This window comes from Cucurbita maxima, unplaced genomic scaffold, assembly GCF_002738345.1.
Source record: "Cucurbita maxima cultivar Rimu unplaced genomic scaffold, Cmax_1.0 Cma_Scf00041, whole genome shotgun sequence".
NCBI classification, from domain to species: Eukaryota; Viridiplantae; Streptophyta; class Magnoliopsida; order Cucurbitales; family Cucurbitaceae; genus Cucurbita; species Cucurbita maxima.
In genome coordinates this window covers 1,325,973-1,351,018 of record NW_019272057.1, presented here as the reverse complement: position 1 = coordinate 1,351,018, position 25,046 = coordinate 1,325,973, and the positions used below count along the sequence as shown (strand labels likewise).

Sequence of the window (25,046 nt, the reverse complement as noted above, 5' to 3'; positions counted from 1 at the left end):
TCAAATGGGGAACCATAAACGTGCACTCAATTATTGAAACAACAAAAATTCAGATGAAGCCCCAAAATTCGGTAGTAAGATGCATCAATTCCAGAGACCTCTTAAGCACGAGGAATCTCAACGTTTTAAGTGAATGAACTTCAAAAGTAAAGTTCATAATAGTCTAAAAGAATCAATGCGTATTTATCAAAACAAGATTAGCTATCATTCTTTTCTTGATTGGAAGATCTGATCATCACGTCATTAAAATAACATACCACATCACGAAGTTCATAAGGAGAAATAACTAGATTAAAAATAAGCAATATTGCATTAAAATGGAAAACAACTATGAAATGTAAAGTTATTCACAGGGCATGACTTTTCAGAAGTGTCTGGAGATGTGAAATAACTAGATTAAAGATAAGACAGCCTTGGAGCTGAGTGAAAGAGCAGATCCTTGCAATTGGTAAAAAAAAAAAGCAAAGCAAAGCTAATGAAGGTGCTACCACTTTCTGGCCATATGAGTGGTAGTACTTTTAGAAGTTGAAGCGGAATCCCTTCCAGAAAACATTGGCTTCTTTGTGGAAGGAATACTGCAGATTAGAGGGGAACGTGAACGTCAGCATTGAGTTAGTGAATAGGTGGTTTCAAAATCATTGAGTTATAGCGCTAAGAAATGCAACTTACTCACAAGTCTTCTGCACTGCATTTCTTCGCCAGGCTTTTATATTTTTCATCTCTTGACTGTCCAAAGAAGGGAAAGTATCAGTATTGGAGAACTTTCACTGAACATAGATGGAAAAGGGGCTTTGTTTCATGCATGGAGGGGTAGGTACAGTATATAAATGAGAACTAGTGATTCTAGAAATTTTGTCAGGTTGGGCTCGTGACAAAGGATCTACAAATACGTGCTTCCATGATTAAATTACAAATCGGCTAGTTAGAACAACATCCATTTGCTTCTGTTCTGAAGCATGCAAAAAGCAGCCGCTCAAGAATTATTTTAGTAAAGAAGCTTGCAAATAGATAGAAAAAGCCATTTCATTAATGTCTTTGATCAGCCTATGCATCAGATTCTCAGATTCTAAACGGAGATGGATCAAATTTAATGTTTAATTTTCTTTGAGGCACATTAGACAAATTCACAATATTCTCAGATTGGCCACTCTCAGACATCAATTCAATAGCCTTTTCTTTCTTTTTTTTTTTTTTTTTTTTTTTTTTTTTTTTTTTTTTTTTTTTTTTTTTTTTAAGAGAACAAATTCAATAGTCTTACCTCTGAAGCACTTCTATTTTTGACTTCTTCAGCAGCTTGTTCTTAGTATTTGTCACGTTGGAGCCATATCCAGCTGCTAAGAAAATCACGAGAAAAATAACATGTTAATAATTTCTCTTTTCATGGTGCCAGCCGCAGCCTTGCCAGTTTAAAATCTCTATTACCAAGAAGCCAAGCCAAATGTAAGGAGCGATAGATTTTACCTCCAAAACTTCTCTTATTGCTTGCAGGGGGAACCTTACTGCAAATCTGTATTTGACGACTTTGTTTCCCTAAAAATGTTTAAGACAATATTCAAAATATCATATGTTAAGAAAATATTGTGAGTGTACTATTACGGTATGCTATGGGTTATACTGGTGGATTAGTAAGGACATAATGGTAATTAGTTACGAGGTGTCTTGGTAATAAATAGGAGTGTTAAGGATCTTAGAAGGTGTGAATCATTTTAGTGAAGTGTCTAGTGCGGGACTTGGCAGAGAGATATCCCTCCAAAGGCTATTGTTAAATAGTAGTATCTCTTTGCTATTGCAGTCCGTAACAAATATTTACTTGATATAACAATAAAATTATTGATTCCTAAAATATAGGTAAAAAATCAAGAACATCTATTCATAATGAACCTATAGCATACCTCTAATATCAGACAATTGATGGGAGTGGGCATCAATGACCAGATAATGCGTGATACATCACATGATCTAGCTATTTGTTAGTCTAAATTTAAAATTGTGAGGAAATCCTATAGAGAGTGAAAATATAATAGAATAGAACATACGAGCATTTTCCTTTAGGTAGCTTTGCTTTATTCGATCTGCAGCTTCGCTCTCATTCTTTTCTATGTCCTTCATTTTCGCCTGAAAGTAGATAGCTTCATTTTAATGGTAATTCCTCAGATAGATCATTATCATGTCAACTATCATTCACTACTCAAATCTTAAAGTAAATAGCGGGAGAGAAGAAGTACAAGGAATGTTACCTCATACAATTGAATCCATCTAAATGCCACTTTTTTCTTCTGCATCCTCTCAGATACAATATTGGTACTTTCTCTACCAAATTGTCTTTCATAGAATTTTTTCCACAATTTATCTGTAACTGGAGTCAGATCTCTTCCCTAAAATAAATTCATGCTCAATTTAGCATATATACCAAAGAAACCAGATAGTTAAATAAGAAGCAAATTCATCCAATCTTACTTCTGAACTTTTCTCCACATGCATCAACTGATCGACAGTGCAATGTGGCAAAATCCGCTCTAGAAGATGTAAATCAGTTTCGCCAACATCCCCAAGAAACCTCAGATTATCTATAGCTTTGTAAACGCAAAGATCAACCAACGATGGAACTTTTCTTACTGGATACATCTCTTCTTTCTCAGGTTGCCAAGCTAAGAACAAGAAAGAAGAAAACAAACCGCTCAATTTACACAACAGCAAATCCTTTGAACAATAAACAAAATACTGATTCGATAAACAAGTTGGTAAATATAGCTCAAGGTAACCAACTGCTCTACATGAAAAATCAAGCGTCTCATATATCAGCACTTCTTTCACCAAAAACTGGCCCTGAATTACTAAATTCCATACACTTCAAAAAGAAGCACCTGAATATTCATTATACATCTCTTAGCTTTAAGCAACATGTCAGAATATAATAGAACAAAATAATTCCCTTTTACCAATCCTAAATTCATCCGGTAGGTATTACAACGCAAGAAAAACAGATCGTATTCAATAAAAAGAAAATGATGATCAGAGAAATCCTATTCGATCGTCCGAAAAAGAAAGCAGAAACTAAAAGAAAAGAGAAAACAAAAAGAAGAAATTGATTCAATTTCATTACAAATACAATACGAACTGAGATAGATCAAGAAATTGAGATCTCAAGGACCTTACCGACAGTCTGAGAAGACGGAGACGAGAATCGTTGAAACAGAAGCACGATCGTTGAACTAGATACGAACGAATTGGCCAGCAATCGTCATCTGATCATCTGGTAATTTCCCTTTTCTATGTTGCGATATTCTTCCCCAAGTTGCTATTTTACGCAGTGATAAAGAATCCTTGGAAATAAAACATATAAATAAACGCAAGGAGGATCATATTTTTTAATTCTGTTCTTTAATTAACCTTTTATTTATTTTATTTTCCGATAAATACCGATTATTTAGTTTTAATTAAACATTCTGTCAAAATCAAATCACTTTAGAGATTTTTTTTTTTTCAAATTTAAATTCCATTTTAATTTTAGGCACGTTTTGGTTATTTACTTTCCAAATTTTCGTACTTTTAAAAAGTGACAAATTTAATCTATATTTATAAAATTTAAACATAAATTCATATATAATAAAAAAATCATTATTTAAACTGAATCGTTAAAATAATTAACCAAAATTATTTATCAATAATTAAATACGGTTCAAAATTATCCACATACCTGAAGGAATAATACCCACAAAATTAATTATCACCTAACAAACAAACAAAAAATTAAATTCGAATTTCCACTCCAATATTATCCAACCAAAAAAAAAATTATTCAATTAACGGGTTAATATAATAAAATATCAAGTTTTTTTAAATTAAAAGTTAAATATTCAATTTTTTAAAATTTTAAAATAATCTCACATTAACCCACTGTTAAAAAAGAACTGAGATAAAATATATATCTTTAAAGTTTGAATTTTAGATAAAACAATCTAGAATTTTAAACGTCAAAATTGATTTTTCATTATATTTTTTTTAGAAGAAATAATAAAAAGAAAATTACCATATCACATTTTTTTTGTTTTAAATTAAGTTTCTCAATCAAAATAAAGTCAGCGATTACGACTTTGGTGGATTTATTTACTTATTTATTTTTTTAAAAACTGTTTTTGTATGATGTGATTCAATTCGTGGAAATTCAAAAACTAAAATTTAAAAAAATTATTAGAAATTTAAATATTTGTGAATAAAATGTATTTTTAATTTAACGAAAACTAATGATTAAACATAATTCCTACAAATTACTTAATATTATTTAACTAAATATTTAATTAATAACTATCACTAATTTTATTATTTATGAATAATTGTCAAACACAAATTTGAACTGATCTTTAATAATTTTTTTAAGAATAAATGGCTATATATATATATAGATAAAATTAAATTAATTCATATAATTTTTTCTTTATCTGAAAATATTATAAAATAAAAAGACATTAATATTTGACTTATACAAGTCTCATGTTGTCTGATTAATTAGTTTGTTTTTTTTTTTTTTTTTTTTTTTTTTTTTTGAAATTACATTCAATGAGAAAAGTCAAAGGCTCACCTTAATGTAGGTCATCAATTCATCATGTTTAGTTACTAAAGCATTTGAGTTTAATTCTTTGAGTTCAGAGAAGGAAGAAGACTTTCTAGCCATGGCTTTTGCCATTCTTAACCACTTTCATCGTCTTAGAGGAGAATCTTAGGTCGACTCTCTTCTCCAAGAGAACATTAATTGTTAGCCCCACATCTAATTCTTCATCCACTGGAATGAAACGACGATTCACAAACTCTGCGGCCTTTCGTTTTAGCTCTTCGGCTCGATTCTCAAAAATGTTCACTTGTCAGTCCACTCCTTGATATTCTTTGGAAGACAAAAGACCTTTCTTTCCCGTTCACTCAACCTTTCTCTAAGCTTGAGTCAAACTGGATAGACCTAATAATCTCCTTGATATGTTTATCTTTGTTTCTAACCCTACTTCACCTTAATTGTTACTTGAACAAGTAAAAATTATGTTCGAACAAACTGCACTCTTTCATATACATCAAGAGTCTATTAATAAGAGTTGGTCACCACTTTCATCGAACACAAAAATATAATTAATTCTTATAAAAAAAATTAAGCATTATTAAAGCAACCATTTGATACACCCTTATTAACAAAATTGATCATTTCTTTACATAGACTGATCCAAATAAGAAAATTAAAAAAAAAAAAAAAGCATAAAATGGAGAATTAATTAAGAAATAGATAACCACGTGGTATATTGAGGAAAAAAAAATCCAAACATTTAAAATATTATCGTATCTTTTTTTGTTAACTGAGATTCCCGTCGTTGCGTACGTCCACCAATGACAGCCGTCCGACGAGATAAGTCCTTTTTCCATTGTGTTGTGCGGTTCTTATTCAATGACTTTCTTGCCCTTCCTTATATTACGTCATAATGATTCCAATAATAATAATAACAAACAAATAAATTATTAAATATTTATATTTAACCTTCTCTATTTTAAATAAATCTTCAAATTAGTTTTTTTTTTTTTTTTTTTTTTTTTTGTCGAAATTTATTAAATAACAATAATAATTTTTATACCATTAACAAAATTATAAATTAATTAATAGAAGGTGAGATCGAGAATGAAATAAAGCACTTCTAATATCTACTAGAGTTTTTAACCTAAAATATTGAAGAAGATATAATATATATAAATATATATATATATTTTATAATAAAAATAAAAATAATTGGTCTTCATAATTCAGTCAAATTGACCTCAAATTCATTCAAAGATCTCCCAAAAAAACATAAAATAGAAAAACATACGACTTTGTGCTCGGAATGGAGAGTTGAAAATTCAGCCATGGATACAAGGTCCGGTCAACGCCTTTTTAAGCCTTTCTTTTGACTTTTTCCACCACCGCCTCTATAAATCCCTCTCCCGTTTCTTCATTTTTTCAGCTCAACCCAAATTCAAAATCCTTCTCATTGCTTCATCAATCCGCAAAATTTCCCTTCAACTTCTCGTTCTGTTCTCACTAGATTTCCCTTTCCCCTGTTTTTCTGGTTACATCACGGTGGCGGCAACGGCGGCGCTGGCTGAAACTCCTACTGTTCAGTCAAATAAATGGAAGGCTCAGATGGAAGCTATGGCGGCGCACCGCCGCCATTTCTGACCAAAACATACGAGATGGTGGATGATCCGATGACCAACTCCGTCGTGTCATGGAGCAAAAGTGGTTACAGCTTCGTGGTTTGGAACCCACCGGAATTCGCCAAAGAATTGCTCCCAGTTTATTTCAAACACAACAATTTCTCTAGCTTCGTTCGTCAATTGAACACTTACGTAAGTTCCAACATCAAAAAAACATCATATTCCAAAATCAAATCATCTTTTTCCCTGACATTGATTCCTCTGTTTTTTTAGTAAAAATCCTGAGAGAAAAATTCTGGTATCTCTTAATAGGGGTTCAGGAAGGTAGATCGAGATCAATGGGAATTCGCCAACGAGGGGTTCATAAGAGGACGAACCCATCTTCTAAAAAGCATCCATAGACGCAAACCAATCTTCAGCCATAGCCAGAGCCAGAGCCAGAGCCAGAGCCATGGCAGTGGAGCTCCATTGTCCGAGCTGGAGAGGCAAGAACTGGAGCTAAAAATCAAAACCCTTCATCAAGAAAAGACCATTCTCCAAACCCAGCTGCAAGAACACGAACATGAAAAGGAACAAATCGGGCGTCAAATTCAAACAATGTGTCAGCAGATATGGCGAATGGGGAACCAACAGAAGCAGCTGATAGCGATAATGGCGGCGGAGTTGCAGAAGGATCAGTCGAGGAAAAGGAGAAAGATAGGGAAATTGAGTGAGTTTTTGGGTGAGGAATGGTTGGAAGTTGAGAGAGATGAGAAGAATGGTTTGAAGGTTCCGGCATTGGAGCTGATGGGGAAGCTGGAAGTGTCGTTGGGGTTGTGTGAGGATTTGCTGTGCAACGTGGCGGAGGTTCTGGGCGGAGAGATGAGCGAGAAGAGGAAGGAAATGGAGGGTAAGGGTGTGAAAGAAGGGGAAAAGAGAGGGGAAAATGGAGTGAATGATGTGTTTTGGGAACAGTTTTTGACAGAGGTTCCGGGGTGTTCCAATGCTGGGGAAGTTTATTTGGATAGACGGAGTAATGTTTTAAGGTAGATTAGGTGTTTGTAAATGATTAGGTTTAAATTTTATGTTGCGTATCTTCTTCGTATGAAACGTGAATATTATATTAGAAGGCTAACATGTCGTTCTTATAAAACTTGTAGTTTTACGATATTTACATATAATAGGAGAAAATAAAACATGAAATGATTCATCAATTTAATGAGACACAAATTTTACAGAAGAAAAATGGCTCGTGGCCTAAGTAGAGAGTTTCGTTTATCTAAGAAAGCCTTGAATTGCTCTAACAAAATTTGATGAGAGTTTTTTTTACTTGAGAAAACCTTGAATCATTGGTGTGCATTGACTCTTGACTTAGTTCGAGGTTTTGACCTTTTGGACTCTCGTAGTTCTTCTGCTAAATTAATATCATTATTGGCTTTCGTTGGATTCATAAATCATATTATGTGATCATCTCCTCCTCTTCTTCCATTGTTTGGGTTTGTTTTTGTTTTTCAATCGAGTGCTGATTTGAGTTGTAATTTCACGGTGTTTTTTAGCATTTGGGTGGTCGACTGGCCCGGCTCACTAAAGGGTTCGGTTGTTTGTGATTTGACTTTTCTATATAGGTGACATTGAGTTTGAAGAATATTAGTGATTTAATTTTGCTCGAGGACAGAGCTTGAGCACTTCTGTAAAGGAAGTTTCTTATCGAATGAACTGTCTACCTGTTACATAGCTCAAAAGAGACCAAAGATTGTAGAGACTCAAAGTGATAGGATTAGTCACCTTGTTGATATTCTTTCTTATTTACCAACCGAGGATGCTGTAAAGAAGGCATCGTTTCCAATATTCAAATACATGATTGAGCCATATGTGTTCGAGCTTATAGAATTTGTATTGAAGAATGTCAAGGCCTTAGAGAAGATGAATTCACCGATATGAATTCTTCAAACATGAGGTTGACAATTAGAAGGATTATGTGTAGAAAAGTTTATTATGTATTCATCCGACTCAAAAGAGAATTGACTGAACCAAGTCATACTAGAAATGAACGTTTCTCAACATCTAAAGTTTCTCAATTTTAAAATCTTATTAAATCACTATGAAAACCGTTCACAAGATCATTCAAAATATAGGCTATTATATGTTTTGAATGACAAAATGGGATTCTTAATACTCAATGTCCACATTTCTAACATGTAGTCTATCATCCCATCTTTACCACAATAAATAGACAATGACTCAAAAATGGTGTAAAATGGAATCGCCACAATAAGTTACAACAACTTGGACTAAATAACTTACCAGTTTCTTCAACGAACGAGATCCATTTGGGCAGGTATGGAGTAATCAGTCTGTTCTACGCAGCAGAAGCGAAAAGTAGGGATGCATTTGTTCCTCCAAAGCCAAAGGAATTCGACAAAGCTATTCGAATTGGCATCTGTTTCGAAGAGGTTAAAGGCATGAAGTTGTCATTAAATATGGGGTCTGGTTCCTTCAGATTAAGAGAGGGTGGTGCTACACCCTGGCAATAAAACAACAAAGCAGCCATTAGGCTCAAAGAGTACTGCTGTTTGCTTAGTTAGGCATCTTAAAAAGCGATGCCAGTTCTTGTAATAGTCGATGTCAAAGAAAACAACATATTGAAAGAGCTAATTCTGCTTACAGTGTGTATGGCCAAAACAGAGAAAATTGCCTCAACAGCACCAGCTGCTCCAAGAAGATGACCGACTGCACCCTGAAACTCGATTTTCATTCATGTATAACTATCACGAAACGTTGGCAAAAGACAAATTTGTACAAAGACTGAACTCAGTGGAGTACTAGTTGTGTGCATATATTGTGTCTCAACATTGCATAATGGTTATATACTAGTCCTCAAAATGGGCCTAATGGTACTTCTCTCTGTTTTCTCTTCTTTCCCAAATGTTGGATAATTCGTAGAATAATCTAACACTTTCCAAATCATGGAATATCAGTTATATTATTCGAGGTTGATCTATAGGTTGAAGAAGTGTTTATAGTTTTATTTTCAAAATTCAAATGGTTATCCAACGATGGCAAAGCAATAGAACAATATATTTGGCTTTAGTTAAAAAAATTATAATTAATATATGATTAAATTATAATTTCGTCAATAAATTTTGAGATTTATGTCTATTTGGAAAATTACCTTTGTGGAGGAAAAGGTCAAAGCACCTGATAGTGCATGGTCAGCGAATACAGATTTTATAGCAGTGGCTTCCACCGCATCACCTAAATAAAAGACCCACAAACATAAATTACATCTATAATACAACATTGGCACATTTCTATAGATACAAAAATCACACTAATCAACTTGTAATAGATAGAAATTTTTACCCAAGGGTGTAGATGTAGCATGTGCATTTAGGTAATCTACTTGGTAGGGATGAAATCCAGACTGCAATTCATCAAAGGAAGAAAAAACAGCAAGCATGTTATAAATTTGTGCCGTACCAAAGTGAATTTCGAGTTAATCCTTGCAAGAGAATATTCATTGTAAATTTAGCATCAAGAGAATGTTTTATTGTTTAAGGGTCTGAATATCTTTCTAAGTACTTAAAAAAATATATTTGAAGTGCAAAGACAACCGTGTTTTTAAGCAGTTATTCCAAACAAGGTCTGGTAAATAATATTGCTATTATCCTTTTTTGGTTATTTATTGTAACAATCCAAGCCCAACGCTAGCAGATATTGTCATCTTTAGGCTTCCCTTATGGACTTTCTTGCAAGGTTTAAAAACACGTTCGCTAGGGAGAACTTTCTACACCCTTATAAGAAATGTTTCATTCCCTTCTTCAATTGATGTGGGATCTCACAATCTATCCCCCTTGATGGCCCAGCGTCCTCACTGGCACACCGTCCAGTGACTGGCTTTAATATCATTTGTAACAGCTCATGTCTACCGCTAGCAGATATTGTCTTATTTGGGCTTTCCCTTTTAGACTTCCTCTCAAGGTTTTAAAACGCGTCTGTTAGAGAGAGGTTTCCACACACTTATAAGGAATATTTCGTTTTCCTCTTCAACCGATGTGGTATCTCACATTTATGCAAATTAGAGAGCATTTATGGGAGCTTTTAGTTAGTTAGTGGTGAGGATCTCTTGTCATGCCCCGATGGCAGGTTGCTTCTAGTTGAAAGTAATTAAACAAGTAAAATGGAAAAAGAGAGTGTTCGTAGACTAATATGAAATAAATAAGCTGTTAGAGCCATCATTAGTTCTTTAACCTGTTTGAAAGCACGTGTCATGGCGAGGGCTGCACCTCTTCCACTGGCGTGTGGTTGAGTAATGTGATGGGCATCACCTAAAGATCATCATTATTTTTATTACCACATGAACTTAAAGACATTGCCCTTAGAAAAATCTACAAATAGTCAGCAAAGTCAGCTCATTCAAACCTGAAGTCCCATAGCCACGAACTTCTGCGTATATTCTAGCTCCACGTTTTAATGCATGATCAAGTTCCTATATAAGAAAATGAGAACTAACCTTGTAACAAAGCTACCTCGATCAACAAATAGAATAAAGGAACTGTTGTAGCTCATTAAGGGCCTATTTAGAATGACTTTCTAAATCCTTAAAAGCGCTTTTGTTAGCACATTAAGCACTTAAAAATTCCAAACGAGCTTTTAAGTAGTAGCATCCAACTGACCTCCAGTACCATGACGCCAGAACCTTCCCCTATGCTGAATGCGGGTCACGAGGAGGGGGGCGGAAGTGAGAATAAGAAAAAAAAGGATGTAAAATAAAAATAAATGAAATGTGTACGCACACAAACCCATCTCGACCAGAGTCAAAAGGGCGAGAAGCTTCTTGTGGAGCTGAATTGTATTTTGTACATAAAGCCCTCGACCTGAAAATAATTAATTAGATATGATTAGAACTCAAAAAGTATAGTCACATTAAGTACAACATAGTGTAATCAAAGGCATTTTATTCAATACTTTAATCACCTGCAAAATCCTGCTATTGATAAAGCATCAATGCTGGACTCTGTGCCTCCAGCCACCATAACATCAGAATCTCCGAACTGAATCATCCGAACAGCATCGCCAATGGAGTGTGCTCCAGTTGCACAAGCTGTCACTGCAGCATGGTTTGGACCCTATAAGAACACACTAGACAGCTTGATTTGAAAGATAGTATTAAGAAGTTCCATAGACTATACTAAAAGGCTGAATGTATTAAAATTGAACAGACAGAAACAGATAATTATATGGGCATATGCTAATAACACTGAAACTTCCATGTTGATATTGATAATTTCTGGCCGGATATCAGCCTAAGTTCCCATTTGTGAAACATCACATACTCCGAATAAATTGAACCAAGATATCTGATGCAACCTACATCTAAGAGACAGAGCTCTAATAATTCTCAACAGAAGCCTTTACTGATATCTAAAAAGTCAACAAATACAGAAGACTAACTCGCATTTTATAGAGAATGTTGACCCACTAAGTAAACCAATTTCTAACAAAACAGCCAACAAATCAACTAAAACTAGAAGTTTACCCTTAATCACAGTGCACCAATATCTCATTTCAATTCAGCTTCATGGATACTTAAAAATACTGATAACCCATAAAAAAAGATCCCTAAAAAATTATCAGACATGGACAACTAGCATCATGAATTGAAGAACAGAATAAATGGCATGTATCCTGATCAATCTCATAGCATAGCAAATTCTCAAAAATCTCAGAATATATTTCTGTACCTGAAATCCATATTTCATGCTCACGTGACCTGAGGCCATGTTGATTAATATTCGCGGAATGAAAAATGGACTAAGGCGACGTAGCTTCTGCAAAAAAAAAACAAAGAGGAAAACAAATTCCTTTAAAAACCCCCATGATGAGAGGCATGAGAGAGATTTCTGTTATTTTTCTCAATATATGAAGAGCAAAAATATCATAAATTAACCTTATCACAAATTAGTTGTGCTGCATCTAGCACATCACTGATGCTTCCAATTCCACCACCAATAGAGACTCCCTGGCATTTTCAAGTCAAAAAACTGATATTTTCCTAAATAATTAAAAGAAAAATGTTTTGAATATCACTATACAAAGAACCATACTGTTTTTTCCTTCTGTTCCTGCAAAGATGGCATCCAATTCGCATCTTTTAAGGCTTCATCAGCAGCACATAAAGCATAGCCTATAAACCTTGAAATTGAGCGATGCTCCTGACAATTTCAATAATCTGAAACACGATTAGCTGAGGGAATACCTACAACTATCGGAGATGTTCACAAAAATCATCTAAAGAATCTGTCCCAGAACTAAGTTCATAATTTCACTAATTCAGGCACCATAAGAATCATCTGAGCGGTGACTAATAAAAGCAACAGAGAAAAAGCTATGTTTTAAGAACCCATCCAGTAGATTAGACCTCCACTCTCAATGTTTGTATATGAAAAAAAAAAAAAATCAAGCTATATAAAATGTAACAATCAATTATGTTCAAAGAGAAGCATTTATTCAATAAGGAATATCCTATTTGACCTTAGAATTAAGCCACAATTCTTCGTTAAATTCACCAGGCTTTGTTCCGCGAGGGACCACAGCAGCAACTTTTGATGTCAATTGGTCATATATGTGCAGCTGAGTTTCTGGATCAAAAGCATTAATTTGGAGATCTTCTGGGGTTAATTTTATAATCCCACATCCCCCTTCTATTAGGCGCGTCCAAGTAGATTTCACACCACAACCAAGTGGAGTCACCATTCCTAAACCTGAAATGAAATGGCAAACATGTAAGAGATGGTAAAGTATAAAATATAAGCATATTCATGAAAAAATACTACAAATTACTCTAAAACAATTACGAGAGGAACATAAGGGAAAATTGATGCTTACTCCCGATAAGCTAAGTGCCAGCAAGAACAAAATATTAGATATTTTAGATACATAGAAAAAAAAAATCAACTGAGCATGATCACATAAATGGATAAAAGCTTCAATCTACGCATTTTCATTTGCTATCTCGGCAAAACGCTAAAGTTTGCAGAAAATGCAGCTCGACTCTATTGGACGCTACAAATTTCCTTTGGAGATATTAGATAAGCGTGATTGCTATATTATAAATTGAATTAGGAAAGTATTACCAGTAACGACCACTCTTCGAGTATGAACGACAGGAGGAGGATCAAAAGCTTCAATCGCCGAAAATGGTGAAGAAGAAACATGGCGACTCGGTGGGAAATGAGATTTGGCAAATAAGCGACGGATAGACGGAAGTGGCATCGCCGGTTAATGATCACCTTCACTGAGGATTGGAGACTAACAGACCTTCAAAGATTGAGGAAGACACAGTAAGAACACATCGAAACTTTCAAGGAATGGCTCGCGGCAGTTCACCACTTGAATTGTTCTTTCCTTGAATACAATTTCCGTAGAATTTAAAACTCTTGCGTTTTCTAAACTACAGGGACACATTTGTAATTTCGACTTTTTTTTTTCTTTTTTTTCTTTTTTTTTTTTTTTTTTTTTTTTTTTTTTTTTTTTTTGCTTTTCTTGTCTTCTTGGAGAGGAGAAAAGACTTGCTTACCTGTCTGTTTTAAAAAATCCTTTAGAATTAATAGATAATTACTATTTTGAATAATATTTCATAAAAATATATAAAGAACCCTAATATAATATAAATATATAATAGATTCTTAATTTTGATACATCCTATGTACAAAATGGGGACCATGAGTAGAGTGGGACAGAAACAGCCATGGAAATTATAATTTTTGTCTCGAACCTCACTTAAACTCGTGGATTAAACGAACATCTTTAATTGAGACTTCAAAATATAGGAACTGAATTCTAACTTTTAAGAACCAAGTTTATAATTGAACATTTGTATAAACAAATAAACAGACACCATAAGGACCTACAGTCCTATTTTGAGTTTCGAGTGGTCTAGTCTAAAACGATAAGCTGAACTAGTATATAGTATCATCATACACATTATCATTTATAGTTCTATTAAACATAATAACTACGTTCTTCAATCTATCTACAAGGCATTGCACGTTTCAAGGGTGGATTTGGCAAGCCACAATAAGCCAGGATCGTTACGCTTCAGTACGAGAAAGCGTACGAGAAATGTTTCGGCGTTGCCCATTTCGTTTAGCAGTACATCTTCAATGAAACCTATCAAGAAGAGGATCTCCAGTGCAGCTGCATTCGAAAATGTTAAAAGAATTGATACAGAAGATCATAGTAATTTAGAACAGTTCTTTCGTTTCTTCAAGCATGTTGCATATGAACGCATACAAAACTAACCTTTGTAGTTGGCAACATTCTTCTGGATAGTGGGATTAGCCTGCAATGCTTCATTTATTAGCTCAAGGATACAATAAAAATTACTAAAACTTATTCAAAGCTTTCAGTATTTCATAGTCTTGCCTTGCAAAACTCTGTATTTCATATCACCAGGGTTTTCAATTACATTCCTGCAGATAAGAGGAAATTTAAGCAAACAATTTACCATTGAAGATTAAATCATAATAACCAGACGCCAAAAGCCATAGGGTAAGTAGCCAAGGACAAGCAGCCGAACATTTCCATCAAGAACTGAGAGCACAAAAGGATAAGAGCAGTAGAAGTTACCTAACAATCTTGAACAGAGTTTGAAAAACTGCAGCGGATTCAGAAGGTCGAACTTCAGCCAGCAGCCTTGCAATAACCTCATGCAATCGAATACAAACAACAGAAACAGGGTCTTGAATTCTTTGAATTTCTTGATCATCAGGATCGGGTTCATCAACAACCATTTTTGATAAATCCGCCTGATGTACCGAACTTTCATCAGGGTCAGGCTCTGTCTGCATAGGTTCTGTGACTAAGCCAGCTTCTAGACAATCGGCCTCATAATTGAAACTGTCATCTGGGTCAGGCTCGAACTTCTTTTGATAATTGGAACTGTCATCTGGATCAGGCTCGAACTTCTTTTGATAATTGCTGTCATCTGGATCAGGCTCAAACTTCTTTTGATAATCGGAACTGTCATCTGGGTCAGGCTCAAACTTCTTTTGATAATAGGAACGATCCGGGTCAGGCTCAAACTTCTTTTGATAATCGGAACTGTCATCTGGGTCAGGCTCGAACTTCTTTTGATAATCGGAAATGTCATCTGGGTCAGGCTCAAGCTTCTTTTGATAATTGCAACTGTCATCCGGGTCAGGCTCAAGCTTCTTTTGATAATTGCAACTGTCATCCGGGTCAGGCTCAAGCTTCTTTTGATAATTGGAACTGTCATCCGGGTTAGGCTCGAACTTCTTTTGATAATTGGAACTGTCATCCGCGTCAGGCTCGAGCTTCTTTTGATAATTGGAACTGTCATCTAGGTCAGGCTCGATCTTCTTTTGATAAGCATCAACGTCAGTATCGGGCTCCAGTATGCTTCCACCAAGCTTCTGTGAGACACCAAAGCCATCTTGGACATCATCGCTTTCATCATGATATTGGGAATAACTAACTCCACTCAACGTGTGGCCTTTTGATCTTGTCCAATCTAAAGTGGCAGCCTCCTCATTAAGCTAAGAAATATAAGATTGAAAGAACAACCAAAATTACAGACTAATAATGCAAAGCGATAATTGTAAATATGCCATAAATGAGAAAACAATCTTAATCATAAAACATACTACCTGCTTATCCAAAGCATAGAAGTTTGCATCATGCTTGGAATAAATCACGTGTGCCTAGATGTAAATCACAATACGTTAAGAAATTCATTCGAGACTCAATTACCATGTACTATTATCCTCTGCATGCATAAAAAAGGAAAAAACAAAGAGAGCTCACAAGTTCATGGAGTAATGTTTTCTTAATGCTTTCATATTTTCTGAAGCCCTTCAGGTCGTCTGTCCGAAGTTGCAGGGATATCTCCTCACCATGGTTCTGATCCGAAACCACAGTCAAAATTCAAATTTGGAGAATAATATTCTAAGATTTTCCATGCATTGAAGTAGTCGTACCTTATTAAAGCCAAGAATACATTTAGGTCTCACACCAACATAGCCAACAGGGGCCATCTCGGTCATAATTCCCACATGCCAACGATGCTAAAAGAAGGCCAATCACCAGGTTATTTATAGTCAATCACATATTAAATCCAGATTTAGTCATTGCTTTACCTTGTTCATGATTGCGACAATGCCAGGATCAGCTGCAAGCATATGCATTCTTTTCAAAGCTTCTGAAGCTGGAGGGTTCAACTACAGCCAATGAAAGGATGCCATTCAACACCAGTTAAGACATGTAGATTAATGTAATTCTCAACAAAGGAAATCTTAAGGGGCATAAGCCCTGTAAAATGCAATCCTGCTGACATTTGTGCATGCAATACTAAATTACTGAAAAAACACTGTAAAGCATGGAAAAGAGCACCTCAATTCCTGGAATTTGAAGTGTCCGAAATTCGCAAAATACATAGGGTCCTTCTGGTAGTTTCAGTAAGCCCTGTTGCTTACTTGACATTCGTTGTTTCAGTCTCTGTTCTTCTTCGTCGAACCCAGCAATTCGTTCATTTTTCTTTTCGTTCTTCAAAACTTCATCTACCTCATTCTTAGACACTCCCATCATTCTGATAGGCTTGTTGTCCTGAAGCGGTCAGAGCTGATAGTCAGTTGCCTAGAACTAGCAGCATAATGACAATTTTTTGGAGGATCATTAGAGAAAATATTGTTCCAGACAGATCGAAACAGCAAACATAATATCAGAACTTCATACGTGTTACGAACATACTACTTCAAATAACCCGTCAAATCAAAAACCAACTAGTGGCTGTGGCACACAACCTAAAAAGCTCAACTTCATAGATAGAAGTAATGGCACCTTAAAAGTTGAAATCTTATGCAAAGCCAAGAATCCATCTTCATCAAAAAAAGGATATAACATTTTAGAGCTCTTGCTGGAAAATTGTGGGACAAAGAGCCGCATGGTATCTGCTTGAACTTCTGTTAATTTTAGCAGCTTTTCACCGAGGTCCCGAAGAGTAGAATCTGAACTAATTTCCACCACATACTTCGTTCCTCTCCATAAGACGGGCAAATTATACACGCTGTGTTGCTGCTCCATGCTCTCCTGAAAGAAATAAGAAGCTATTATCAGGACACTCAGTATACTCCGCATTAAAATTTTAGATGGCCAGAGCTGCAGCTTCTCGTGCTCATCTTAACAAGAATCTGGCTCGCACAAAAACCAACATGGATTTTGTGAACACATCAGAAGGAAACATAAGGTCGTCCCAACAATAATTATGATGTTCAAATTCTGAACACCGTAGCTATTAGAAAATAGAAGAAACTAGTTTAAGACCAAGAAAGTCCCTCGTCGATCGATCCAACCAAACGAAATTCCATCTCTCCCTATGCGAAAAGGAGCAAAAACTTACATCTATCTCATCAATTATCGCTAAGCTCGTGGAAAAAATTGACAAAATTGAACGTTGGAATCCATGATATTCTTAACAGCTGAACAATCAGATTGTTTCTCAAAGAAAAACGCGTCCAGAAAGGAGAATACCTTCTCAGCGAAATCAAGAGGTGACGGTAACAAGCCCTAGCAATCTAAAACAACTCTTTCACGAATCGAATTCCATCGAAACAAAAGGAAATCAAAACCATGGTTTCAAAACTTTTGAAAGGACGATCGGAACCCAGATTTGAAGCCATGGATGACTTACCAGAAGTTGGACGGTGGCCTGTGCGAAAGGAAAATCAATATTGCCCAAGAACTGGTTGCATGCGAAATTAGAAGAGATTTATGGGCGTTGAGAAATGAAAATGAAGGTCGCAGTTAGTGCAGATGGCGGCAATCTAGTAGACGGATGACGAGGACGCCCATTTTTACGGTGGTCCAAAGAACATTACCCGTGCGCGGCAATTTAGTCGACGGATTCACCTTTGGACACAAAATAGTAAAATTTTATACACCCAACAATCAAATCCGTACCTTATTCCCTTATCCATGGATAACTTATTTCATGTGGCGAAGAGCCCCGATGTGAGCTCTTGAGAAAAATCAGCTTGTTATCTTTAGAGTAAGCATTATTTTTTCAAATTCATTTTTTCATCTACTAACAAGACTCCAAGTTCCACGCCTACTAACTTGTCTCTACATTATGCTACTAACGGACTCCAAATTTCACACATACTAATTTGTCTCTACACTATGCTAACTCCACCCCTGCTAACTTGTCTCCACACTATGCCAAATCAAGTCATGCCAAATCAAGTCATTCGACTCAGCTCTACTGACTTAATCTTGGCTCGGCTCTACTCGGGATGACTTGATCTCATCTCAACTTCCAACTACACAACTATCCTCCCATATCTGAGGATAACTTGGTCATCTTGACTTAGCTTGCTTAGACACATTCGAATGTATAGATGCTCGAGATATCTTAATGGAATGTTAGACACATTCGGATGTATAGATGCTCGAGATATCTTAATGAGATGTTAGACACATTCACCTTTGTTCCACACAAATTTTTAAAAAGCAACCTTTGGAAATTTTTTAATTTATTATTTTTATTGGTCTTTTTATTTATTATTTAACACAAATCTTAATTTATTTTTGAAGTACAAAATTTCAAAATAAAGGAACTTGCAAATGAATTTTAAAAATTTAACTAATTTACTTTATATTTTAGTAATAATTTTTTTTAAGGAAAAAAAAAAATAATAAAGGCAGAATAAGTACTATCGCACTAAATCATAAACAAATGCAACTATCGCACTAAATCATTAACAAATTCAATGCATGCGGATGAGATACCGTGAAGGCATGCCTATTGCCGCAACAAGAAGAAACCAAAGACCATAACAAAATTGCGAACTAAGAATATAAGAAATAAAAAACACATTTAAATTTCTCAGGCGCTAAAGAAGGATATAAAAACACTGATCTCGCCGCCGCTCAATGCCCCACTGTAAACCTGGTGCCCTTTTCCTCCGACGCCGGCTCGTCTTCCGATTCAGCCGCCCCCTCCTTAAGTATTCTACCGGATGCCGATAGGGTTATGGCGATGTTGTTCACGATCTTGTACGTGTCATCGAAATCGTCGTCAACGTCGTCGTTTTCTTGTCTGCATTGGTGAGCTTTTTCGCTCTCGTCGGTGGCGGCGGAGGAGTACCTGACGACGTGAACGTTGTCGCCGTGGCCGGAGTCCGCTACGACGGCTCTGGTGATCAAGAAGCAGAGAAGGATCGTTCCGAGGGAAAAAAGGGCCAGGCGTCTCGAAACAGCCATAATTAGGGCTTGCTTGTACGGATGAATTGTTTGGAGGTGCTACTGAGAGTGAAGAGCGTCGCGGGCACCTAAATATATAAGGTTGAGAAACGGATTTGTTTTGCCTTTTCATTTTCGTTTATTTATTTGTTTATTATTATTATTTTGTTGATGAGGTTGTGTTGAGTTGAGCTGGTCTTAAGGCATGTTAGCCATGAAATGCTGACACGTGGCTTGTAATGTGGGACCTGAGAGATTATTCGATTAAATTGAACAACACAATTGAACTACCTAGTGTGTAATATTGGGTATTCTCCACATTATAAAAATATGATTTGTTTCTTATATATTTCATCAAACAATTGTATCAAACAATTGTATTAATGTCTCAACCTGGTATAGATTGGGGACGAGTTTGTCGTATAATAGAGAGATTCCTTAACTTATATATTTATTTACTTACCTTAACTTATATATTTATTTACGTACGATCTCTTAATTAGTTAACACAGGATTAGTTAACACAGGACCGACAACTCCATAAACTTGAAAGCATATCTCATGTGTTCATAACCTATTGGTAACGTCCAGAGAAGGGCGATAGAAGCTGCTTCATTTCTTGAGAACGGCTCACCCTTTAAGGTTTACCATATCGGAGGTGCATCATTTTTTTTGGTTTATATTTTGAGCTTAATGTAAACGGATTAATTAGACACAAAGAAGATGGTGTATGAATGTTTTATAAGGTAAAAGTTGAGGATGCCACTTGAGGAAAGAATGGCTTATGGAGGATAGAGAATAGGAGCTCTTAATTATTTAATGAATTCTCCCACGAGCTATAGTAGATCAGCGAGACGAAAGGAGTGAAGGGAAAAATAAGCACTTCAACCATGAAAGTGAAACGTCATTTAAATTTAAATTAGGAAGACGAACAGCAAACTGTCCCCATTAACCTCAGAAATCGTAATCTTAATTCAGACGTTCTCCTTCACTACTTACTAAAAAACTTCAATTTGTTCATAGCTCATCCTTGCTCACACTGTCATCTTCACCACCTCCCATAAGCTCTTCGAGTGAGAACTCGTCCTCTTCGATTACCTCCCCGTCTTTACCGTCCCATGGCTCCGTTTTCACGATCTCCGGGGAGCTTTCAAGTGGTAAATTCCCTTTTCCTCCACGGCCAGCTTCTTTTACAAACTCCCTGTAAAAATAAACAATCATTTCATAAGCAATTTTATACATTTCTGAAATGGTATTGGATGGGACGTAAAGTTTTAACTTACACAACATGTGCGAGCTCAAATGCGCTCTTAAGGGGGGCGTATGCTCCTTTCTTCACATTCAAAGCTACCAAAGCAGGGTATCCATATCCACCAACTCCAACGCGCTTTTCGAGATCTGGTTGCTTACCAGCAGCTGCCCAAACGTAGCTGCATAATAGTGTAAGTAGTAGATTCAGATTCGTGGTGTCTCATTATAAAATTGTTTTAAAACATTTATATACTGATCACGATATGATACCCTGAGAGAAGAATTTAACTTGAATGAATGCGGGCAGTGATATGGTATGTGTTTTTAGATACTTGCCTGTAGGGGCTTCTTCTGAACTTCTCTGCAACTGACAACAATTGCTCGAGGTACTTGTTCCTTCCTTCGGCCTTGGTATCCAAAATGTCAGGCAGAAAAGCTACAAAACATATGGCAGCCGAGGCACATTTCTCTTCCATGACGTCCTATATGAGTGAAATAATAAGATTCATACTTCCACGCGTATGATAAAATATTTTAGAAACCAATTAGCATATCAAGAAAGCAACTTACAGGACCAGTCAGCTCCGTCACTTCTGGGGGTGCAACATTTGTATCTAGCTGCTCTAAAGCAAATGACTCGATTGCTGACGCAGTTCTTGTACCCTCATAAGGAACTGGGGTGTCCTTGTCAGCACCGAATACCAAGATGGTGGGGAATCCTTGAACATTGAACCTGCTCATTAGAGACTGGCGAGCCATTGCCGATTAGATCCCTCAGTTAATCATTAGTAAAGTAAGCAAGACTCGAATTGGAGATAAAATGAATGGAAACTAGAAATGGAACTGTTCAACTTGAAGAATCAAGTTACTCATAAAAATTCGGGTTGCCGTTGAAATTATCATTCATTTCCAAATTCATCATTTTCAATGGAAGAATAAACTCAACAACTTATAAAAATAGGTCATTCATAAAAAAATAAATAAATAAAATTCAAAGGAAAACAAGTTTTAAAGAATGATATCAACTATGTTTCCACTTCATTTTTGTTCTAAAAATCCACAAGAAAAAAATTAATAGTTTTTAAACTCGAATTCAAACAGCCTTATTTTCCTCATCGGGTTTCAAATAGTTAACCCAACAAAACATCATCAGGCAGGCAGACAATTGAAGTCATATGATAGACAAAACAATCGTTCAAGTGGTCAAATCAACCTGATGATGCAAACTATATAAATCTGATCCACATCGATCCCAATATAATTCTACAATTAGCTGACAGATTCAATTAAGTTTCAGATAATTTATTGGTTAAAATACCTAAAGCTGAATTTTGACTAACCTTCTCGGCATCACAATCTACGTGGCCCAATTTAACCTTCCCCTTCAAATTTTTAGCAGCCTTCTTCCACTCTGGAGCCAATCGTTTACAGTGTCCACACCTTATAAGATAAATGGGGAAAAAAATAAATTATCGTTCTGGCAAAATATAGAATGCAATCATGCTCTAAAGTAAAAAACAATAATAAAGACTTACCAAGGAGCAAAGAACTCCACAATCCAGAGTTCTTTACTTTTTATCACTAACTCATCAAAGTTGCGAGAATTCAACTCTTCTGAAGCATTAGGTTCTGATTTCTCATTTGACCCTCCTCCTGCTGTTTTTCCACTTAGACGTTCCTTTAAAAGGGCCTTTACCTGAGAAAAAGAAAATGAATGCAATATATCAAATGCACGTCTCAAAATATGAATGATACAAATATTTTCACAATTGCATGACAAGATAAAAGGATCTTGATGATTCTCTGAAGCTAACGACAAAGCCAAAAACAAGAAAAAGAAAATAAGAAAGTTAATGCTCTAAATGAAAGTTATCCCAACAAGTTCCGATGCAAACCTGTTGCAGAGCAAATTCTGCAATGGGTTTAACATCCCGAGCTCCTTGATAGTCTATTGGAGATTTTCCAGGCGCAAAGACTTTTATGGTCGGAAATCCTCTAATGCCATATTCCTGTAGAAATGAACGACCCACTGAATATAAGGAAACTGAGAGGAGCATAGTGAACAAGAAGTGTTGCATAATTAGAGGAATTTGCGATGAAAAGAAAGAAGGTCATTGAGCGGAGAAGATAAGCCGAACAGAAGTGTATCAATTGTCATATTCAACCAAACTCTTCCTGGGATTTTAAACATCAATGCAAGGATGTCATTCAAGAAAGAGAAGATGCACCGATGATACTCAAACTGACCACTTAAAAAATTTAAGCAGCTATTGTTTTCGATGGAACAAAACCTTTAAAGTTTAAGCAGTTAAGTTTATCAACGGAACAAAACAACCACTTCAAAACTTAACCAGTTATTTTCATCTAGAGAACCAAGGCGTCTTATTCATGCTCAAACCATCGAAACAATAATAACCAAGTGAATTCATACGACAGGAAAGATTCCCAATAAGTAAAAGGAAAAATTCATGGAAAATACAGCATCTATCTTCGGCGCCTTCTCTTGCCTTTGCCTCTTTCCAGGAAGGCCATGGATAAGGAAAAACAAGACTAGGTTAAGTGGCATCAAACTCCATCTATCCCCACCAATAACAGTGAGATCCACAGTAATTGGGTCCACTTAAAAAATGTTACAATCGACTTTCAATTACAGATTTTAATAGGTTAGACCTTTGGAGAATAATTAACTACCGCATGTTTGTTGATTGATGAAAGAAATAAAACACAAAAAACTCAAGCTAGCAAAGACATGCAGAACAGAATTTGAAATAACCACTGAATGGAGTTCATTATAATATTAATGATGAACCTGAGCAAGTGACTTGTGCGCGTCTGCATCAAGAGCTGCTACCGTAACAACTCCTTTCAAAACAGTAGCTGCTTTCTCCCATACAGGCGTGAGGGCTTGACAATGACCGCACCATGGTGCAAAAAACTCGACTAGAACGATGCCATTTGAGTTCAATACCTATTACATCGCAAAACTTTGAGTTGCATCCAAAGTTCAAATATGAAAATACATGACATTGACTTTCAAAACTAAACCAATTTCCACAATTATGACATCGGACTACGGTAGAAATGAGGAAGATAACATAATAGTATTAGCAAAAAGAAGAATGGAAAGAGATCGCTACATCGATTTCATAAGAACCTTATCTCGTACAAATACCATTCGCATCCGATTCCAAACCACATCATAGGAACGCATAAAATAGTGCGATCGTCTAAAACGTGAAATCAGCTGATGAAGAAAGGCACCAAATATTTCCGAACCTCACAAATACAATGCCACTCGAAAAAACAATCAAATCGCTTTCAAAAAAGCAAAAACAACAGCTAAAGTAGAATTTCAAAAATAAAAAGAGATCCACAGAGACATCACAAAGTGCGATGCCTCCATTCAGAGGAATCAAGAAGAAGAAAATACAAAAATGCCAGAAACAATACAATTCACTAAGATAGAAAATGAAAAATGAAACAACAGGGAAATTGAAAACAAACCTTCGACTTGAAGTTTGAAGGAGTTAGTTGAAGAACTGGAGACGAGGCCCCATACAGTGCGTGGCTGAAATCGAAACCAAGAAAGAAAATGAAAACGAAAAGAGTTAAAATCGTCGATCGATAACTTCTCATTCTCTCTCGCTCTTTTTCTGGATCAAGGCAGAAACCTCTCGATGAACACGCTCGCAGAGACTGATAAACCCTCCAGAATTGAATTGAATAAGATCTCGTTTTTTTTTTTTTTTTTTTTTTTTTTTTTTCTGGCTTTGCCGTGTTACGTGTGACAGCCAATGAGAGACCTACACATCAGCATTGAAGTTTCGAAAATTTTCAGGCTGCAAATTTTTAATTACGTGTAATGGTTTGATAGGTTGTTCTTGGTTGCATTTGCATCACCCGGCCCAGTTAATTTCTCTCTCTTTTTTTCCAATTTACTGATTTTCTTTTTTATTTTTAATAGTAATAATTTATTAATTTTATAACTTCTTCAACGAAAATGGAAAATTAGTTGTTAAGATATTCATTTAATTTCTATTAGATTATTAAAATTTTAAAAATAATATTTCAATCTTCTAGATTTAAATTTTATTTTATTTTTAAAAAAAATATATCAAAGTCATTTAAATAGAGATTTGTAATGGATAGCAAAAATATTTAATATTTTTTTATATTTTTTAAATATAAATTATATTAGTAATGTTTTTAAAATTTCATGTTAAATACAGTACTAATAGTAAAAATATTTTTAAAAATTTTAAAATTTAAGAGTATTTTTACAGTTAACTATACTTGATTTATTACTAAATACATATTTAATGAGTTTGACTACACTAATGTTATACACGATTTACTACTAAATGTTTGCAAAATGAACAATGAACACC

The 25,046-nt window shown here is 35.4% G+C and overlaps 5 protein-coding genes across 10 annotated transcripts; 1 reads left to right on the top strand and 4 right to left on the bottom strand.

The window, feature by feature from the left end:
* Positions 1 to 291: 291 nt before the first annotated feature.
* Positions 292 to 3,334, bottom strand: LOC111469662 (transcription elongation factor B polypeptide 3). Of its 3 annotated transcripts, none has more exons than XM_023115008.1 (8): positions 3,157 to 3,334; positions 2,458 to 2,648; positions 2,238 to 2,375; positions 2,037 to 2,115; positions 1,462 to 1,530; positions 1,259 to 1,334; positions 670 to 726; positions 292 to 575 (listed from the first exon to the last, which is right to left on the bottom strand). In XM_023115008.1, the coding sequence occupies exons 2-8, from the start codon at positions 2,623 to 2,625 to the stop codon at positions 485 to 487; spliced, it is 678 nt and encodes a 225-aa protein (XP_022970776.1). In that variant the 5' UTR covers positions 2,626 to 2,648; positions 3,157 to 3,334; the 3' UTR covers positions 292 to 484. The 3 variants fall into 3 exon arrangements, with proteins under 3 accessions (XP_022970776.1, XP_022970778.1, XP_022970777.1); XM_023115010.1 differs by having other exon boundaries at positions 1,259 to 1,331; XM_023115009.1 differs by having other exon boundaries at positions 3,152 to 3,331.
* A 2,435-nt stretch (positions 3,335 to 5,769) lies between these two features.
* On the top strand, positions 5,770 to 7,334 carry LOC111469660 (heat stress transcription factor A-4c-like). The gene is made up of 2 exons (XM_023115002.1): positions 5,770 to 6,360; positions 6,481 to 7,334. The coding sequence occupies exons 1-2, from the start codon at positions 6,142 to 6,144 to the stop codon at positions 7,195 to 7,197; spliced, it is 936 nt and encodes a 311-aa protein (XP_022970770.1). The 5' UTR covers positions 5,770 to 6,141; the 3' UTR covers positions 7,198 to 7,334.
* Positions 7,335 to 8,300: 966 nt separating this feature from the next.
* LOC111469654 (3-oxoacyl-[acyl-carrier-protein] synthase, mitochondrial) lies at positions 8,301 to 13,574 on the bottom strand. Of its 2 annotated transcripts, none has more exons than XM_023114995.1 (14): positions 13,284 to 13,574; positions 12,682 to 12,911; positions 12,255 to 12,362; positions 12,098 to 12,169; positions 11,892 to 11,978; positions 11,125 to 11,276; positions 10,944 to 11,024; positions 10,824 to 10,857; positions 10,570 to 10,636; positions 10,399 to 10,475; positions 9,511 to 9,571; positions 9,320 to 9,402; positions 8,813 to 8,884; positions 8,301 to 8,671 (listed from the first exon to the last, which is right to left on the bottom strand). In XM_023114995.1, exons 1-14 carry the CDS (start codon positions 13,420 to 13,422, stop codon positions 8,507 to 8,509), a joined length of 1,428 nt encoding a protein of 475 aa, XP_022970763.1. In that variant the 5' UTR covers positions 13,423 to 13,574; the 3' UTR covers positions 8,301 to 8,506. The 2 variants fall into 2 exon arrangements, with proteins under 2 accessions (XP_022970763.1, XP_022970764.1); XM_023114996.1 differs by having other exon boundaries at positions 11,892 to 11,975.
* A 417-nt stretch (positions 13,575 to 13,991) lies between these two features.
* Positions 13,992 to 18,113, bottom strand: LOC111469652. Of its 3 annotated transcripts, XM_023114993.1 has the most exons (12): positions 17,858 to 18,113; positions 17,008 to 17,256; positions 16,561 to 16,773; positions 16,308 to 16,388; positions 16,149 to 16,235; positions 15,976 to 16,071; positions 15,819 to 15,872; positions 15,153 to 15,707; positions 14,779 to 15,113; positions 14,575 to 14,621; positions 14,452 to 14,491; positions 13,992 to 14,346 (listed from the first exon to the last, which is right to left on the bottom strand). In XM_023114993.1, the coding sequence occupies exons 2-11, from the start codon at positions 17,248 to 17,250 to the stop codon at positions 14,487 to 14,489; spliced, it is 1,716 nt and encodes a 571-aa protein (XP_022970761.1). In that variant the 5' UTR covers positions 17,251 to 17,256; positions 17,858 to 18,113; the 3' UTR covers positions 13,992 to 14,346; positions 14,452 to 14,486. The 3 variants fall into 3 exon arrangements, with proteins under 3 accessions (XP_022970761.1, XP_022970759.1, XP_022970760.1); XM_023114991.1 differs by having other exon boundaries at positions 14,779 to 15,707; XM_023114992.1 differs by lacking the exon at positions 17,858 to 18,113 and adding an exon at positions 17,698 to 17,824 and having other exon boundaries at positions 14,779 to 15,707.
* Positions 18,114 to 20,271: 2,158 nt separating this feature from the next.
* On the bottom strand, positions 20,272 to 24,398 carry LOC111469655 (protein disulfide isomerase-like 2-3). The gene is made up of 9 exons (XM_023114997.1): positions 24,163 to 24,398; positions 23,468 to 23,626; positions 22,554 to 22,667; positions 22,194 to 22,354; positions 21,999 to 22,098; positions 21,229 to 21,405; positions 20,995 to 21,140; positions 20,691 to 20,837; positions 20,272 to 20,608 (listed from the first exon to the last, which is right to left on the bottom strand). The coding sequence occupies exons 1-9, from the start codon at positions 24,292 to 24,294 to the stop codon at positions 20,425 to 20,427; spliced, it is 1,320 nt and encodes a 439-aa protein (XP_022970765.1). The 5' UTR covers positions 24,295 to 24,398; the 3' UTR covers positions 20,272 to 20,424.
* Positions 24,399 to 25,046: the final 648 nt, after the last annotated feature.

Coding starts and splice junctions, on each gene's coding strand:
- LOC111469655 (XM_023114997.1), bottom strand. CDS start 24,294: ATGAGAAGTTATCGATCGACGATTTTAACTCTTTTCGTTTTCATTTTC. Junction 22,355..22,553: donor CAGAATTTGCTCTGCAACAG/GTTTGCATCGGA, acceptor TCTTTTTCTCAG/GTAAAGGCCCTTTTAAAGGA. Junction 22,099..22,193: donor GTGGAGTTCTTTGCTCCTTG/GTAAGTCTTTAT, acceptor TTATCTTATAAG/GTGTGGACACTGTAAACGAT.
- LOC111469660 (XM_023115002.1), top strand. CDS start 6,142: ATGGAAGGCTCAGATGGAAGCTATGGCGGCGCACCGCCGCCATTTCTG. Junction 6,361..6,480: donor TTCGTCAATTGAACACTTAC/GTAAGTTCCAAC, acceptor ATCTCTTAATAG/GGGTTCAGGAAGGTAGATCG.
- LOC111469654 (XM_023114995.1), bottom strand. CDS start 13,422: ATGCCACTTCCGTCTATCCGTCGCTTATTTGCCAAATCTCATTTCCCA. Junction 12,912..13,283: donor TCGAAGAGTGGTCGTTACTG/GTAATACTTTCC, acceptor ATTTCATTTCAG/GTTTAGGAATGGTGACTCCA. Junction 8,672..8,812: donor CTGTTTTGGCCATACACACT/GTAAGCAGAATT, acceptor TTTTATTGCCAG/GGTGTAGCACCACCCTCTCT.
- LOC111469662 (XM_023115008.1), bottom strand. CDS start 2,625: ATGTATCCAGTAAGAAAAGTTCCATCGTTGGTTGATCTTTGCGTTTAC. Junction 2,376..2,457: donor ATGTGGAGAAAAGTTCAGAA/GTAAGATTGGAT, acceptor AATTTATTTTAG/GGAAGAGATCTGACTCCAGT. Junction 2,116..2,237: donor GATGGATTCAATTGTATGAG/GTAACATTCCTT, acceptor ATCTACTTTCAG/GCGAAAATGAAGGACATAGA.
- LOC111469652 (XM_023114991.1), bottom strand. CDS start 17,250: ATGGAGCAGCAACACAGCGTGTATAATTTGCCCGTCTTATGGAGAGGA. Junction 15,873..15,975: donor AAACATTACTCCATGAACTT/GTGAGCTCTCTT, acceptor ATTTACATCTAG/GCACACGTGATTTATTCCAA. Junction 14,622..14,778: donor ACTCTGTTCAAGATTGTTAG/GTAACTTCTACT, acceptor TCTTATCTGCAG/GAATGTAATTGAAAACCCTG.